Here is an 18,718-nt window from a genome sequence, read left to right on the forward strand (position 1 = left end):
TTAAAGAATTGTGTCGATTAAGAATAACATTCACCACCAGCACCATCAATACCCTCCCCAGCTCTCACAAAATGTGTATTTTGCTAGTTCTAGATTCTAAAAAATATGTTGCTTTCTTCACTAAGCTGAAGTCTCTCACCAGGCACATCACTATGTCCATGTATTGGCAGCCAGAGTTGTCTATAAACCCTGCTTCTCTGAGGGGTCACATTAATTGCTGATATAGCCTCACTGAAATTAATGCACTTACATTGTACGGCTCCTCCACCTTTCTTGTCCTGGTTTATGATCTCACTGGGGCTTAGGTATGAGGTAGGTGTCTGGACACCTAAGTGAGGCTGCAGTGTGTGTGGTTTTCTTCTTTGACATGGTTACTGGCCTAGTGGAAGGGGGATGCACTTTTGGCTTTTGACACAGTCCCAAATGACATTCTCATAAGTAAACTAGGGATGTGAGGTCTAGATGAAATTCTAGACGGTGGGTGCAAAACTGGTTGAAAGAGTAGATATCTCTGGCTTGCTGAAGTCCTACAAGATAAACTAATACTTCTGTGAAACCCTCATCAGCTGTTCAAACATCCCAGCAAAAACCTACTATCAAGTCTTAGTCCAGAAAACATCTTGTTTTGAGGGAGCCATTAAATTAATATCCCACCTGACTTTTTCTAGCGAGTGTTCAGTTTTGTGTTACGCTAACCCTGCCAGTATCCAAAACTGTCTTCTTTCCATTCAGTGGCTATTGCCAAGGATTCCCCGGCTGCAGCCAAAGGCATAATAACTGTGCTTAGTTTGTTTTCATTGCTTGGTGAAACAATTCCAGTACACGAAAAATGTAAGTGTAAAAGACAATCAGAAACTCTGTAACATCAAATATTTTCTCAATACATTTATTACCTCCTTGGCAGGGCTTTTAAAGAGAGATTTCTCCTTCTACGTAGATTCAGCCTTCTGAAATGGAACAGTCATGGACCGTTCCATCCAGAACTGACTTTCCCTAGCCCCTTACCTGCACTCTGCCCCTGCTTGCCATGACCCTCCTTACGAGGCAGATGCTGGAGTAAACACTCTTCATCCCCAGTTATCCTCAGGGGAAAGGTTCACAGCCTTGCAGCACAGCCTTTGTTGGGTTCAGAAGAAATTATTTTAGAAAGCTCAGCTGTTGCTCAATAGCATGAAACCAGGGTAATCTTAATCTAGAAATCCTCTAGAAAATGCAAGAAAACCAGCCAGAGTTTTGCACAAAATCAGCCCTCTTACAGGCAGAGCAAATAGCCAGAGCTGATCCAGGAACAAAAGAAGAAATGCTCAGGTGTTGTTTGTTTTTGTTTTTTTAAGTAGAACTATCTATGTAAAAAATATTACAGCTGCAAATTGAAGTGCTCAAAAGCTGGTGAAATGCCACAGTTCCAGTCCATGTCCAGCCTTAACTCTGCCTCTGGGCATATACATTATGATACAGTCTTTGGTTCCATTATTTGTTCTATTGCTCTTGTCTGGATTAGCTGAGCGTGTGCTCCTGTCAACCCCATAGGCTGCTCTTTCCTAACCATGTTCTGCCACTACTCCCTCTTCGCTCTCTTGATACCTGTCTTTTGTGTTGTCATCCCTTCCTCCCACCGCTTCCCTTCCCCACTCCTCAGTTGCATCCGCCATCTCCATGCTTCTCCCTTTTTGTTCTCCCCTTCACTTTACCCATTCCTCACCCCCTCTCACCACCACAAATTCCACCTCCACTTCCTCCTCTGTGCAATATTTGACCCAGCCTCCATCCCCTCCAGTCCCATTTCCTGCACCCTGTCCCATCACCACCTCCAGCCCTTCCCTTTCAAGCCTTCTCCCTGTCCTCCTCTTCTCTTGCTCCCTCTGGAATACCCAGTGGTTGCACACACTGCATCTCAAAGATCACCATCATCCATGTTTTTTTGGTCTCCTTCTCCCTCTATCTCCTGACACTTACAGGGACCTTGGATCCCCTCTCCTGACACTGTCGCTGCAGCTGCACTCTCACAGTGACCTCTTCTCCTCACATGCTCCACCTCAAGTAGTCCGCAAAGGAGTGAGGTGAGGTGTAGAGCTTCTCTTCTGCTGCTTCCAACCCTTACCATTCTTTCTTTTTCTTCAAACAACACTCCGCCTGCCTCTTATCTCCACTCCCCCTCCATGTAGCCACCGTTTACAACCCCCGAGTCCTCCCCATCCATCTTCCTCTCTGACTCCTTTGCGCTCCCTTTTTCCTCACAACACAACCTCATCCTCGTTGTCTTCAACTTCACGTTGACTTCACTTACTCCTACCCTCTTTGTTTGATCCGGAACGATAGATCTGCTCTCCTGCTCACCAAAATGACCATTAATTTAAGATTGTAACCTTTCCCCAGGGGCTTCCTAGGGAAAATGGACACACTCAAACAGGTGAAAAATGCATCTCGTCTCCTAGTAGCTGCTAGACTACTGATAACCTCTCAATGGAAAAGAAAAATAGCCAAAAATTAGAGGAATGGTTCCAAAACATATGGGAGATTGTTGTTATGGAAAAACTCAATGCATCAATTAGGTACCCAGCAAAATTGACAGAGGACAGATACCGGTAGAAGAAAGAGAACAGGAGTACTTGTGGCACCTTAGAGACTAACAAATTTATTAGAGCATAAGCTTTCGTGGACTACAGCCCACTTCTTCGGATGCATATAGAGGACAGATAGACACTTAGATATTTAGGTACAGTTTATTCAGTACTAAAAGTACTTTGATACTGCCAACCCCCCATTCCCTCAGCACACCTGTCCAATTATTTTGAATGTTAACATTCGACAGGCATGCAAGGTTTGATAAATATGAGTAGAGTCAGTCGTTTCACTCAGTTTAATAAAATCCCCAGAAATAACTCAGCTTGGGTGGCAGAAAGAGGCTCACTCTGTAATATGATAATACTCTGTTAAACAGAGAGATCTGATGATTATATTACTGCATAATGTTTCTCTAAACAAAAAGATCAGCTCAATGTTGTAATGATTAACACTTTAGATATTTACATCGCAATGATTTGTAAACCTGTTAAAACTTCCTAAATAATTACATTACAAAAATTTATCTTTTTCTTTCTGGGGGAAAAAAAATCTAGTGGGTGGTTTGGGGTTTGCCTGGTATGTTGTTGTTGGGGTTTTTTTTTTTTTTTTTTTTAACTGTGCCGTGAAGTAGATACATGAATATAACATATCTGAAAATGTTTTGATGCAAGAGGCATCAATTTGGGAATGAAAACTGTATTCTGAAAAGTTAAAAAGGGAAGCAATTAGAGAATCAGGCTTCCTGACGTGTCTCTTAGGCCTGTTAGGAATGAACAGTAGAGAGTTATAGACCTGTCTAGTAGCTTAGAGAGACAGTGTTGTGATCCTTGCTGATGGGACATTGGTTCCATCTTTCTCTGTGTACAGAGATACCTTTGTGTCTCTGAGAGCCCTACCAGATTTTTGTCCCACCTGAGTGTTCCTTGGCACCTGTCAGCTTTCCCTCAGCTCCTAGTTTAAACAGTCCCATTAGTGAGTTGGCAAAATCTTTTTCATTTGCATTCATTTCAAGCTTCTATGCAGTGAGAGAGAGGCAACATGTTACATGTAAAGTGCCCAATCCTGTGAACTCTTTGTTTGCAGATTTCCCCCTGGCTTCTTGGAGGGCCCCTGGTGGGATCGGGATTTTAGCATGAAACTCTGGTGGCTAGTGATATTTGAAAGGCAATCGATGAAAATGACACACACACTTGCACTCGGAGCCAATTTGCAGCAGAAGGTACAGACCGTAACGCATCCAATTTTAAACAGAGCGGCCATTCCCAGACTGCCTCCTGTGGGGAGCCTCCATTGGAACAAAAGCATTTTCGTTTGAAGGAATAAATACTTCTCTGAAGAAGAACGGCCGTCACAAAAATATTGGTGGACTGAATAAAGCTGCATACTACTTAAAAGTGGCTTTTTCTGCAGCCCATGAACATTGCTGCTCAGACATCCTCAAACCAAAAAGCTTCACCAACTGCAGACATTATGATGTGGCTTTTGTCCTTTTTTCCCAGGCTTCTTTGCATCATTTGTCTAATTTGTAGAACTGCATCTGTGTCCTCTATTTGCAAGAGTCCCTTTTCCAACCTGACCGACCGACCAGCACAGATTGGAAGAACAGATTGATGCTGGCATGTCAGCAGTGGTAAAAGTTGAAAGAAGCCATACTTGATGGCTACCAGCTACACAAGAGAGATTTAAAGAATCCTTGTTTGACAACACAGCTGCTTTACTATTTTTATTATTGTGCTCAGTGCCGCACAAAAATGCAATGCAGGAAAAACAAGTGCTTGTCCCAAGGAATTTACAGTGTTTACTGGACATGGACAGTATTGCTCAGGCACTGTAAAACGTAGGGAGAAGGTCTCCTATTGAAGAACTAAATTAGGGAATCAATGCTGTGAATGCTTTTTCGCAAATTAATTTAAAGAACTGCAGCATTCTTTCACCCCACCTCCCCATGATGCTAGACTTTGTTACTGAAATGGCCCACGTCTTCATCTTTCTGTGCTAAAAGCTATCAAACTGTAACAACAAACCAGTAGAATCACTTCCCCCAAACAACCTACCTGGTATGTTCATCAAAACACATCCATCCCATTGCGCCTTTTTGTCCTGGTGTCCCTTTCCTTTGAATAAATCTCTTTGAGAATGTCTGCATGTTCTGGCATCAGCCAGGAACGTAAATTATTGCTATTTAATATTTGTATGACAGCCACATCCAGAGGTCCCAGTCAGGATCAATGCAGCGCCCAGCACAACAAACACCTAGTTACAGACTAAATAACAAGACAGACAGAAAACAGACCATGAAAGTATTTGCGGCAATTTTATATTCCTCCTGAACATCCTTCCTCTCACTCTTGCCCTCTGTCGGTGTACCACAGCTTCTACTTGTGGTCTCGCCACTAGGAGAGAACAAAGAGCCACAGTGTTAGTGTAAGTTACAGTGCTGTACGACAGTTGTACATGGCTCATCCTGCATCACACAAGGACCTGCAAGATAAAGGCCGAAATACACCTTAATTCTGCAAAGTTTTTTTTGTACCAAGTTATGTTGGTGCAACCTCCTAGTATGGATGCGTTATACTGGTATAAAAAGATACTTATGTTGCTTAACTTATTTCCATAAATTCACCTCCATGCTTGGCATTGCACCAATTTAACTATATTGGTTTCTGAAGTGAGCTAAGTAAAGCAGTACAAAAAATGGTGTGTAGACCTGCTCTAAGTGACTTTTCCAAGATCACAGAGGGTGTCTGTGGTCGAGCAGTGCAATAAACCCAGGTTTCCAAAGTCCCAGGCTAGTGCCCTTATCACTGGACCATCTTTCTTCTCAAATTAAACATGTGTGTGTCTGTGGAAACAGAACCCTAGATTGGGAGCTTGGTGCTCCCATAAAAAAGAGAAAAATCGTTCTCTCTTGCCACAGAGGGTAGGACAAGAAGCAATGGGTTCAAACTACAGCGTAGCAGATTTAGATTAAATCTCAGGAAAAACTTCCTACCTGTAAGAACAGAAGGACAATGGAACAGACTGCCTAAGGAAGTTGTGGAAGCTCCTTCACTGGAGGTTTTCAAATAGAGGCTGAATAGCCATCTGTCTTGGATGGTTTAGACACAACACATCCTGCATCTTGGCAGGGGGTTAGACTAAATGACCCTTGCGGTCCCTTCTAACTCTATGGTTCTATGATTCTAGGTTCTGTGTTTTCTATATGTTTGTAGGAAACTGAGCACATTGTGGGAGCTATGGCAATATAAATTGAAAAGAAATGTCTATGTATTTCTCATGCACCCATCATTGCAGTGTCTTGACATTGAGATAACGAAGAGACAGCCTTTCCCCTCACCTTTTTATTTTTTTTTTTATTTTTCATTCCACCACCCTCCGGACATCGAACCGGAAATCTTCACCCCTTTAACACAAGTGTGTCACTGAAAGAAATTGAATGCGCCCCAGCAAGAGAGAAATGTGAGCTTTTGAAATGCATCCTTCTGGGTCTGGGAGAGAGACACAGTCCCGTGATCACTGGCTGAGCATGCGCTCTGGCCTGTCCCTTGTCGCGTCTCACGCCTGAGCCTTTCCAAATGCAGTTATGGCAACTTGTTGTTTTGAAACTGTTTCATTTCTTCCCTATTAGGCTCAGTGAGGCGAAAAGAGACTCACCAGTATAATGGGCATATATTTATTACTGTGCTCGTCCTTCAATCATGCTAGCAGCAGGAAGAGACACTCATGCTGTCCCAGACACAGCAGAGAACAATGACTCTGTTGAAGGCTAAACCGCATCCCTTTTGGAGAATAATAACTTTTCTTACCACTGTGGATGAAGAGCGAAGAGGTCCATTTGCAGTAAATTGTACTCTTCCCCTCTCCAATCCGCTATTTCTTACCTACATTTTATCAGAAGGCTGTATATTGGGTCTCCCATTGCTTCCCTTTCTTTTTGAGGGAGGTTTTCTAACGGTCTGAGGACAGAACTGGGAGCACCTCTCTCCTGCATTTTAATCTTAACTATGACACTCTGGCCCCGTCCGTACTGGGTGGCGAACAGAACCTGGAAGCAATGCCTAAAATCAGTTCCACCAAAACAGAATCCCAGACAGGAAAATTAGTTCCCAACAGCCACTGTTCTATGTGTGTAAACACCCCACTCCCAACCCCGATGCTCCATGTGTGACTCTTCCCTCTAATGGAGAAGGGCCACAGCTCCTGCTGGGCATCTTCCACCATCCAGAGCAAGTGTGGCTTCCTTGATGGGGGAGGGGGCAAAGACTGAGCAGGCTTGGGAGAGGAATGGGCAGGCTGCCGTCTTTCACATGTGCGCACACACCCAGCTTCATCACACGTAGGCAGGAAAGATAACACAGTCCCCAAGACGGTATTGTCTTCTGCAGAGAATCACTGGCTGGCAGGAGTTTCTGGGGGCAGGGTCAGAGCAGGGCTGGGGTCAGAGCAGGGCTGGGTAGCACTTCCACCCCACCCCACCTCCCTGCAGGGCTGTCCCGGGCCATGCTGCACCCCTCTGAACGTTCCTCTGCACCCCCCTAGGTGTTGTGCCCCACAGTTTGGGGACCAGTCTCGTAGACTCTCTGGTGTGCAGTCAGTGTTCCCTAGTGCACTTTCACGTAGTACTGTTTTAAAGAACACTACGTTAAAACACACTGGGGAACTTTTAGTTCACATCACCAGGGTCTACATGGACCAGTTAGTGCGCAACACCGTAGGGCACATTAGAAATCACACCCCTAGTGCACATTACCTCACCGGGTAGATAAGTCCTGAGAGACAAGTACTGACACATGGAAAGGAGTACTCCCTCTGCCTTTCTAAGATGGGGTTTGTTGCTTTGATGCACATGAAAGCACCTGAAAACATACAGCCCTGTAGGAACCACTGCTCCATTGGCTAGTGGGAAGGAAAAGGCTGTCCAGTCCATATCTCCCTTTTTGATTTAAGACCGAGAAAAAAAATTCAGGAGCATGGTGAACCAGTTGTGACGTGGTAACAAAATAGAGGTTGTGACAGAATACGCCCCATATTCACACCCTGCACACTATTGTAATAATCTTTGTACAAGGTATGCTTTGTAAGGTATCATTGGAAAACTCATAATTTGCTGGTCAGTATTGTCCTGATAAGATATATGTGGCAACATTGTATGTGAAATTATAAGATTCCCCTGTAAAATGTTATTAACAGATGTTCCAAACCCCACAGCCCTGCCTATTCAGAAGACAGGTCTGTCCTAAATGGAGAAATGTGTGCTTGCCTTAATGTGCATTTAAGGAGTAAACCGAGTAATCAAACAGGAAGGGAAAACCAAGGAAGTTCAAACAGGTGGAAAAAAACAGCAAGGAATTCCACATAGACTCTCAGTCTTCCACATAGACTCTCAGTATTCTGGTTCTCAGCTGAGAATGTTTTTCAAGAGGGGGACTGAAACTATAAAAAGGAGGGACAAACACCCCAAAGCACGCGTCTCTCTCTCTCTCTCTCCTTGCTCATCACATTCTCTGTACCTGAGAAGCCAAAAGGAAACAGCCATTGGACTTTGGGGGAAGGGGTCCTGACCTGAAGATTTTGGTCAGTAATCTTACTGGAAGTATTTGGTAGGAAATTTTGCTTGAATCTAATATAGTTTGTTAAATTAGGCACTAGTAAGCATTTGATCTTTATTTTTCTTATAACCATTTCTAACTTCTATGCATCTTTACTTATACTCACTTAATATCTCTCTCTATATAGTTAATAAACTTGCTTTGCTATTTTATCTAATCCAGTGTGTTTAAGTTGAAGAATCTGGGAAACTGTTTAAGGTAATAAGCTGTCATATTATTCCTTTAAAGGAATAACGAACTTAATATATTTGTCCAGGAGAGGGCTGGGCAGTACAGGACAGACATTTCTGGAGGAAGATCCAGGACTGGGATTGTCCTGCTGCATAACCAAGACTGGTAAGAGCCAGGGTGTAGCTGGCAGGCTGCAGTTACACACAGACACTCAGTGTTTGGCTTTGCTGCTGGAAAGCTGTTTGTGAGCGGCCCAGGTGGGAGCTACTGCAGCAAGGCATTGTAAGGAACCAAAGGTTGCAGGGTGAGGGTGACACAGCCCCCCACTGATCTGGATTGTGCCCTGTTATGTCACACAGATGCCCCTTGAAAATTGAAGTCCACCTTTGACAGCTGCTGGCTGCCACCGACAATAATGACCATAACCAAAGCTTTCCATTCCTGCGTTACCTTCCATTTGAGGATGTCTATAACAGCTTTATAAAAGATCATCCGTGAAGCCTGTCGCAATCCCCAGAAGGGCCATTTTATAAATGGATAACTCAAGAGCAAAGAGCTTAAGGCCCAAATTTTCAAACTTGGGTGCTATGACACTTAAGCCCAGATCCACAAAGCTATTTAGCACCTAACTCCCATTGACTTCAGTGGGAGCTGGACACCAAAATACCTTAGGAGTCTTTGAAAATCCCAGCCTAAGTAAGTCAGGCACCCAACTCCCATGAATTTCCTTGTAATTCGGTGGGTCCTAAGCACTTGCAACCCACATGGAAGTCCATGGGAGTTGCAGGTGCTAACCATCTCTGGGTATTAAGCCCTACATCTCTCAAGTTGGGCACCCCCTTGCCCCATTTTGAATGTTTGGGCCATAGTGACTCTCTAGCAGACCTGGGGCACCTTTTGACCCCTTGACTCTAACCACTTGACAACACTGATGTCCTGTTTGATTCGTTAATGTATGTACTAGCACTAAACAGAACCACTTCTTAGCAGGTCCTTGCTGTCGGCTTGAAATATTTCTCAGTGAACTTCCAAAGCAAAGTGGGCAGCACCCTGTAGGGACAATATTTCTCCTGCTGGGAGTTAAACAGTTTTTTTAAGGGGTTGGGAAAAAGAACAATGACCGGAGATGCTCTTGTACATAAAGCAAGCCCTGATGTATCACACATTCCAGTCGCTGTGCTGAAACACTCGGAATTCAGTGTGGGATAGATAATCCGAGCTTTGCTTTAGTAAATCTTTTGCAGTTTCCAGAGTGAGAAACAACTGGCACTTGCTGACTGGGTGCAAACTCCAGACTGCTATCTCGTTAGCATTGAAGTTTTGTGGGTGCAGGCAGGATCTTGCGAAAGGATGAGAAAACCTCCTGTTAGAGCAAGAAAGAGGCTAGCAGGGTTCCAAATGAGACTTTTATGTCATTGTCCAGAGAAGCAGAGACAATTACTTAAAAATTACTCACTTCTTTCTAGTGATTCACTCTTAAGCCTTGTCTATACTAGGGACATTTTTGCAAAGATTTATCACTGTTGCCAATTCCAGTGTAGATGGACTGCTTGCAGCATTGAAAGCATGTATCCTCTGAGCCTACGTAGGGTGGGTCTTTCCTTGCTTATGCAGGCTGGCAGTTCATCTACAGTCGGTCTCCAGTGTTACTAACTCTGATTTGAGCAACAATGAGAAATTTTTGCCGAAGTTTCCTAGAGTAGACAAGTCTTCAGCATGTGAACAGAAAATAATTCACTCTCAGATCCATGGACTCTATGTGTTACTGCAGTTAGTGAAAGGAGAATTATTCCCTTCAAATTGCACAATTAACACTCATATTTTTACAATCAGATCAGTTAACAGATAGGTTTGGGGTTGAAGCATCCTTTATATTTTTTAATTGAAGAGTTACTTCCAAGTGTTCTCTTATACAGTGGAACTTGTATTAATTTAGGTGGAATATATGGGCTAAAAATATAAACATAATTCAGTTACTGTCCCACATTAAACAATGTTAAACAAGGTTTGGGGTTTGGTATAGAGACTTCAGCTTGCTTAGTGCCATGGTAAATACACCATTCAAACTCCTTTTAACTTTTTTTTTTATTAAAGATAAAGAAAGGAAAGAAAAACAGTTAAAAAGAAAAGAAATGGAAAGTATTGAGGCTTTCATTTTTTGAACAGCATCCCTCGTTCCCTTTCCCTTTAGCCGGAGAGAATTTTAGAAGGAACCCCTCTCCCACCCCCCTTTGTCAGACAGTCTCTTAGATGGTATCAAAGACGGTAATAATGGTCCTGCCGGGGAAGAGAGAAGAAGTGAGTTGAGATGGGCTGGAGCTGCTGTTTTTAAAGTCGAATCCTGTTTCATCCAGGTGGTGGTTGGGATTCAGCTGGAGCTGATAGAGGTGGTGATGTCATCTGGGACCCTCTCTCTGTCCCAGTCTGGTCAGGACATGTCTCAGGATCAGGATGATGAAGGCCTGGGGTCCCAGGAGGTGATGGGGGTGGCAACCATGATGGTGAAGCTTGCTCCAGTAGTCAGTTTTTCTCCTTAAAGTCTCTTAATTTAAGGTCTCGCAAAGGGAATGGTGGGTGGAATAGCCCATCCCCTCATTATTTTGTCCACCAATTAGGCCATTTCTGACACATGAATTTCACTGATTTTTTTCTTCCCACTTTTTTTATTTATCAAGCATGATTTTTAACACAGTCCATTAGTTACTTTAGTTAGTAGGCCTTTATGTTTGGACTAATTTTAATTATTTTGTCTCCTTTTCATACCTTTGCCCATCAGCATTTGTCGTTCTAGGTTATTGTGACATTTTGTGAACTTTTATGTACTTTATCCAGTTGGGCTCACAATTAGGGCAAATGTGTCGGCCCAATTATTACAACGAACCCCAAGTGAGTAATGCTCCTGTTTAACCAAAGATCAGTTACCATTCCCCTGGGGTTACTTGGGTTTGCGTCTCCTCACTGTGCTCTGGGTCTTCCAAGCCTGTGACAAAACCTTGCTGCCAGAGACATCCAGCCTTAAGGAAGTCAGTAGGCAGGAGAGCTGCGTGGTTGCACTCCGGGGTTCGTGGAGCTTTGTGGCACTGCTAGAGAGGATGCATCTAGCCGGCTTCATTATCTGCTGCTAAGCTCTGTAGGACCACAGCTGCAGAGCAGCTCTCTGCAACTTCAGATCCTTTTCTCCAAGTCTCCAGGGAGCCCAATTATCTGATGGGCTTGGATGTTATCCCCTCCAACTTTTGAATAATCATAGTAGAAACTCCTGGGGATGTCTTACGTTCACATGTTCCTGTTCTTAACACAAATCGCTGGTGCGTCCGTCACAAAGTAGTAGGGTCCCTGCTCTTGGAACTGAAGGGAAAATAGAAACTTGGAAATCATGGATTAAAAAGTACTAATTTGTCATCAACTGGTTTGCGAGCGATTCGACTATAATCTTGGAGCACTTGCAAATGGCCCCTGGAGCCAGTTCCTTCGCAGTGGTGAAGCGCGTGTCAGTGAAACAGGAGGCAGACCTGTCATCCTAAAAAGTTTCAATGGCCATAGGTTGAGCTCCTTGTCTGCCACTGCCTGTTTGGGTTGCTGCACAGAAAGTGAAGTCTTTTAAAAACGGTTCGGTTTGCTCTGGTTTTGTTTTGTTTTTTTTACTTGATGTTTCTTTTGTGTAAATCCAAGTTTGAGCAAATTTGCTATTAATATCAAAACTGGAGGGGTAGCAAACACTTGGAGGGGACACAAATTGCAAAGTGGCTAGTGTGACAGGTATGGCAATTTCCTGCAATATTCTGGGTAAACCTTAATGGATTAAGTTTAAGTACTTTGGGAGTACATTGTATTAAAAATGCAGATGGTTATGTATTATTTTGGGATTGCACATAATGTCTCTAGGGGGCAGTCATGACTAATGTAAACCCTGGGAAGTGTTAAGAGCTTCAAAGAACTATTTGAAACAATGGCCAGACAAGAACGAACTTTTAAAGTGAAGGGGTTTTCCAGGAAATCTCCAGGGGGAAGTGTATGCAAATGTAAACTCCTCCATTTGTGCAAAAATTCAGCTTTTAGAAGCTTCGCCCTGAGGAGGGAACCTTTGTCTGCTCGTCACCTGTTACATGAGGGCAAGATCAGAGGCCCAAACAATATAAAGGAGAGACTCACAGATTCATGGGTGTTCTTGTTCTGAACAAAAGGTGTTACGAACTTGTAGCCACAGTAGAGCCCCTGGGTTTGAAGGATTGACACCTGCCAGAGCTCTTGTTGGAGTTGGGGTGATCTCTGGTAAGCTTATTAGCCTGTGTGTAGGTTCTTCTATTGTTTCAATATGTTTTCTCTGTCGTGCTTTCCCCTTAAGAATAAATGTGCTTGCTTAGAAAGAGTGGTGTGGTAACTGGGGGCAATTACTCTGTTTAGAGCCTCTGTGGAGAAAGCGAAGCAGGCCTGCTTAGGCAGTCTGACTTTCTGGGGAACTCTCAGTGTAAGCAGGGAACTGTGCAGCCTGGAAAAACCCTGGTCAGGAGGGAGAGAAATGTGGGTCTCCGCTCAAGAGAGAGGACAGCTGAGGATCTGGGAGCCTAGAGTGGGTGACCTTGCTGAACCAGGAAAGGGAAATTCAGGTGCGGTTGCTCTGAATGGTGACACATAGAATTATGTCCTATGTTATTAATGTACAGTAACTCCTGTGGGAAATAGGAACACCTGTGGTAGGAGACTGCCCAAAAGTAGCCCCTTATTTAGAAACCATGGGCTGATTCAGACAAGCATAAATCTGGGATAACTCTACTTACTTCAGTGCAGCTGCTTTGGATTCACAGTAGGGTAAATGAGATCAGAATTTGGCCCTCCATCTCTAACACGGCCAGAGAAAGTGTGAATGGAATCCCTAGCTAAAACAGAGACCTGCTGTCAGCAGCCAGCCACCGGCTGGCAAAACCAACTACTCCCAGGGTTGAATCTATTGGGAAAATGTTGTAGACTTGCTGAAAACAGAAAATGAATTAGAGGATAAAAAAATGTGAAAATGAGCTGGCAGAATCTTTAGGTGACTCATCAGGTGCATCTTGTAAAGTCTGTTTCTGGGAAGCGATGGGATAATCCAGCGTTCTGACAATATTTGCTCTGCAGCAAGGAAATGCAGAAATATTGGGACCAGTTAATGAAATTAGATACCTTGACCAAAATGCCCATGGCACCTGCTCAGAAACTGTCCTTCCTTCTCATAGACTGTTTTTTCACTAGTGCATTTGAAAACAGAGTCAGCTGAACAGGGATGCTAAAAGCCAGTTCTCTGCACCCATGCCTAAAGTCATGCCAGGAAATACATTGTCTTTGCTGTATAATGCATTTAGAAGAGGTAGAAAACAGTAGAATTCCTCTTTGATTGAAGGTGTTTTTTGTTTAATATTCTGAAGGTCAGTTATTGTCTTTTATACCATTCTGTATATGCTGTATTAAAGAGTCTGCATGGTCCAGTGCGTAGGACGCTAGCTTGGGATTTGAATTCATCTTGGTTTAATTCCTTTCTTTGCCACACACTGCCTGTGTGACCTTGGACAAACCACTTACTTTCTCTGTGCCTCAGTTTCCCCTCTGTACAATGGGGATAATAGAACTGCCCTACCTCGCTGTGGTGTAGTGAGGATAAATACACTAAAAATTGTGAGGGGCTCAAATACTGCAGTAACGGACATCAATAGTTATTCCAGATTTACACCTCTGTGAATGAGATTGGGATCTGGATGTAAATAATTACTAGGTAATAGGGACTGCTGATAGCTATGGGCCAATTTCTACTATGCTTCCTCACCTGGAGGTAGTACCTTACTCCATGAATATTCCCATTGAAACATACTCCTCAAGGGCCTTGATCCTGCACCAAGTCAATGCGAATTTTTCCGTTGACTTGAATGGGAACAGGACCAAGCCCAACGTGAGAGAGGGTGGCAAAATCCTATCTCTTACATTAAAAAATTCCATACCTTAAATGACTGAACCACCAAATTCTGCACAAAACAAGTCTATGTTGAATATTCTTTTGTCTCGCTTACTCTCATCCTCCTTCCCCATTCCTTTCAATTATTTGCTACATCCTCTTGTTTCATTTTGTCATAAAGTGGATTGTAAACTGTTTGGGACAGGGACTGAGACTTTTGCAATGTGGCCCTGCCTCTGATTTGGGGCCTTTGTGTGCTACAATCAATAATAAAAACATGTATTTTATGAATATTCATGGCATTTTCCTTTACAGTGAGCATTCTTCAATGAAGATGATTTTCCTTGCACAATTGTTTGTGGAAAAGTGAAAACTGGGCCCCTCATCCTGTTGAGGCTAATGCACCGTTTGTATTTGAATGAATGTTTGCAAATACCTCACTGCAGTGTTTATTCACCTTAGAGTGGCATGCCCTCCAATGACCACTGACTTCAGTGGGAGTCTTGGAAGCTCATTCAAGGTATTATTGTGCTAATCATATGCTCAGATGTGTACACAAAAGAGTAAAGAGGGCAGTGTTCCTCATCTCAGAAGCTTATAATATAAGATCTGAATTCTGCCATCCTGTCTTATGTTGAGCAGTGTCTTCCTCTTCAGATGGTGTCATTGATTTCAGTAGAACTACTGGCTCTGATAAGGTACTATTCAATGTGGGTAAAGGTGACAGAATAGGGCCCTAAATAACAGTCTCTGACATTCAGAGGAAAGTTCTTAGAGCGATTCTCCCTGTTCCTTTAATGTAACAGATCAGAGGATTAATGTGGGTTCTTCTGTGCTGATTTTTTAAAAACTAATATTTTTTTTATTTTTCTAGCTTTGGGGAGCTCAAAAAATAAAGCAGGTAACAACCTTTTAAATATTTTATTCCTCTTAAGATATCACTATTCCCTTCTGTTTTTCCTAAATGGGAAAAAGGTGGTGCTCCTTTCTCTGTCATGGTTTTTCAGTTACATTTTCTCTGACAATATAAAATAGCATGTGCAAATAACTCCCCCCACCCCCCAAGAGTTTTAATTTTATTTTAGTGTTCATATATAATTTTATGTGTTTGTTTTCTTCCACTTATCTGGCCTAGAGTTTTCCTGGTCTCCACATTCCCATTAACTGGTTTGGCAGTTCTTCCATAAGAATAAAAACTCTGTCATATCTTTCCCCTGGACAATCCCAAAAGACTAGCAGACTGATTCTCACCCCTGTTTATACCAGTTTTTAACACTGGTGCATCCTCACTGGCTTCATATGGAGATCTGGTCCTTTTCTGCTTAAGGTGAGAAAGACTTGGTGACTTTTATGGGCGGCTGTAGGATAGAATAAGTTGGCGGTCTCAGTCCAGTTCTTAATGAACAGGTGTCCATAGCACAAAACTACCACAGTTGGCTCCTTTGTAAGTAGTCTCTACAGTTTGGCTAAGAACTGGATGGACATGAAGGTTGAACTTCTCCTGTGCCCAAAAAGTAGTGCAATGAATCATTATGATAGCCGATAGGATTTTACTGGAGAATTCTTTGCTTCATTAACACCAGATGACCATACAATCATGTTTTCAATTGGCAACAACATGGTCAGGCTCTGCTGGATTTCCATGCAAATGTCCATGCTTGCCTCGACCTGGTTTACAAGCTGGTGTATGCATACGTGTGAATGGAGAGAACTTTCATTATTGTTCTAGATTATTGAGAGAATCTTCACCCTTATATACATGTAGGTTTAGTGGGAGTGGGGGCTCTGAGTAGAACCCATCGTGTATAAAGTCAGGAAGAGTTAAATAAAACCTGTCATTTCAGAAAATATGCTTTTAATTTTATAATCACAGGAATTTTTGAACAACTCAATTTACTGCAGGAGAGCTGAGTAACACTTCTGAATAATTTGAATTTAAAATCTGTCCTGAACATTTGCTTAGAACTGATTTTTTTTTTTATCTTCAAAAACTTTACTGTGTCAAAACTTCAAACCTACACACAGGACAGGAGGGCTACATTGCACTGATTTAGGCTGCTGCTTCCCATTTAGTCCACTTGACAATGACTTATTACTATCTAATGGCTGTTAGTGTCTTGTGTACAGTGAATTTAGTCTGAGTGTCCAAATTACAAAACCACCAACAAAGCTGGCCTCATTGTTAGCGATCTTGGTAGAGACACCAAGGATAGAGTGGGCCATGGAGACTAAATTCTGTTCTTGTCCCTAGAGGTAGTACCTCCCAGGTCAGGGTTAAGGCACATTGATGTGTGTTCTTTGTGGACATTGCTACTGCTCATTATGTACCTGTTCTATACTTCTGTCTCCAGTGTTGTCAGCCTGTCACTTCTCACTAGCACTCAGTTATGTCAAGAATTTTTAAAGGAGCAGAAAACCAATAAGCAGGAGGAGGCTTTTGTGAAGACTACTGAATGGTCATGGGCCACTGATCTGTGCTGCAAAAGCCACGTGCAGCATGCTGCTTATACTGCTGTAGAGACACGTACGTGTGTCTCTCTGCTCTCCGATTAAACAGATTGTACATAATGGGAAGGGTCAGGCTCTTTGGTGCTTGCCAGCCACTTCCATGCTTTCACCATGTCTATTTGCTGATTGTTTTGTAGGCCATCATACATCCTGATACCAATGAGAAGATCTTCATGCCTTTCAGAATGTCAGGTAGAGTATATCCTCTAATCAGTGTACCGATCTGTTTACTAATCTTACTGAAAACAGATAGTAAATGTTATAATCCCGGTTTTGTCCCAGTTCTTTCTCTGAATCTTTTAAATATTTAGTGTCTGCCTCATTCTTCTCCATACCTCCTGGACATCTGAATGTGAACTTTCGCTTATCTCATCTCTGGCCTCTCTAAAGTGCCCGTCCCTGTGGTATCCAGGCCCTCTGTTTACGTGTTGGCATTCATTTTAACCTTGGATCAAGGAAAGAAAGCTGCCACATAAACAAACACTCTGGTGCTTTCTTCCACTAAGGAGAGTGGGTTGGGCCACGTACCACGGTGATGGGCATAGTATAAGAACCTAACTCAAACAGAATTCTTGGAAGGCACCTTCCACGCCGCCAACCCATGTTCTTTCTCCCTCAGAGACAGAGTGCTTTTCTTTTGTGCCATACCACATCCAGCTTTGGTGTGAGACAGCTGCCGTTGTATCATTAAACCAGCTGCTTCTTCCCCCTCTTTTTAGTAGAGTTCCATCCCTTGAGGCAAGAGAGCACTACCTGCCTTTACTGTGGATCAAGCTGTGGCTGTGTTTGTGGGGCAATTACTGCACAGAAGTGTTCCTTTGGTACCTTTTCGGGAGAGCCACCGGCAGGGAGAGTCTGTATCCCCCTTTAGAAGGGACCTTTATCTGGTTTCTAATGTGCCGTGCTGGGAAATGAGCTCACGCGGTGGGACAGTCTGGTGTGAGCGTGGGAGAAATGGCAGGATTGGTGCTTCATTCTCTAAAAACTTTTTGGAGAGGAAGGGTAACCTCCTGGCTAAAGTACAGCACAGGTGAGCCAGGACTCTTGGGTTCTCTCCCCCGTTCTGCCACTGACTTGCTGTGTAACTTTGGGCAAATCATTCCACCTCCCTGGGCTTTGGCATCGCTGTCTGTCAACTGGGGTTGTGAGGCTTACTCAATGCATTAATGTTTGTAACATGCTGTTAGACTCTCTGGTGGGAGGCGCTGTAGCACAGCAAAGTGTGGTAACTGGCAGCTCTTGCTGGGGGAGGTGACGTGTGGAGTATGTGATTTTTGTAGCTGGCCATTGATATTTCGGGTAAGAAGGGCTTGCCCACGCTAGAGTGTGTTTCCGTTTTAACTATACAGTTGTAGCTAAAGCAGCACTGCCCACATCCTCCTTCCTCCAATGTGGATGCAGCTATAGCTGTATAATTTATTCTGGTTTGGGAAGAGAAATAAGATGTACCAGTATAAGTCTCCTTTATATTGTTATAACTACATCCATGCTAGGGTTTATATACCAGGATATCAGTAAAAATATCACATCCCTAACCAACGTAGCTATGCCAGTGTAACTTTTCTAGTGTAGGCCAAGCCTAAAAAAACCTCTTGGGAAACACTTAAAACACCCAAGAGCGGAGAAGGGAAAGTGACGTAAGAACTGTGAGTCCATTTTTCTCTCACTCCTGATTGTCAGGCTGTAGCTCCACCAAAGTCACTGGAGTTACACTGGTGCAAACCAGACTCATGCCCTATGTGTTTCCTATCCTACGTTCATAGCAGCACCAGGTTTCTCAGGTGTGATACCTCCTTAATCTCTGTGTATTAAAATGTGTGTATCTTTCTTTTCTTTCTTTTTTTTTTTTTGTATAGGTTACATTCCTTTTGGAACACCCATTGTAAGTATTTTAGCATTTCTCCCCACCAGGCCTGAGTGTAACAGGAAATGCATTTTTTAG

General features: G+C 43.1%; 1 protein-coding gene across 1 annotated transcript in view; it reads left to right on the plus strand.

The window, feature by feature from the left end:
- Positions 1 to 18,718, plus strand: part of LOC117878388 (sideroflexin-5-like) — a 50,813-nt gene extending 32,095 nt beyond the window's left edge. Inside the window, exons 4-6 of the mRNA XM_034772552.1 lie at positions 15,143 to 15,169; positions 16,914 to 16,968; positions 18,633 to 18,718. Coding sequence (XP_034628443.1) covers positions 15,143 to 15,169; positions 16,914 to 16,968; positions 18,633 to 18,718 — 168 coding nt within the window. The remainder of the gene's footprint in view (positions 1 to 15,142; positions 15,170 to 16,913; positions 16,969 to 18,632) is intronic.

The sequence above is a fragment of the Trachemys scripta genome, chromosome 5 (genome assembly GCF_013100865.1).
Source record: "Trachemys scripta elegans isolate TJP31775 chromosome 5, CAS_Tse_1.0, whole genome shotgun sequence".
Classification (NCBI taxonomy): Eukaryota; Metazoa; Chordata; order Testudines; family Emydidae; genus Trachemys; species Trachemys scripta.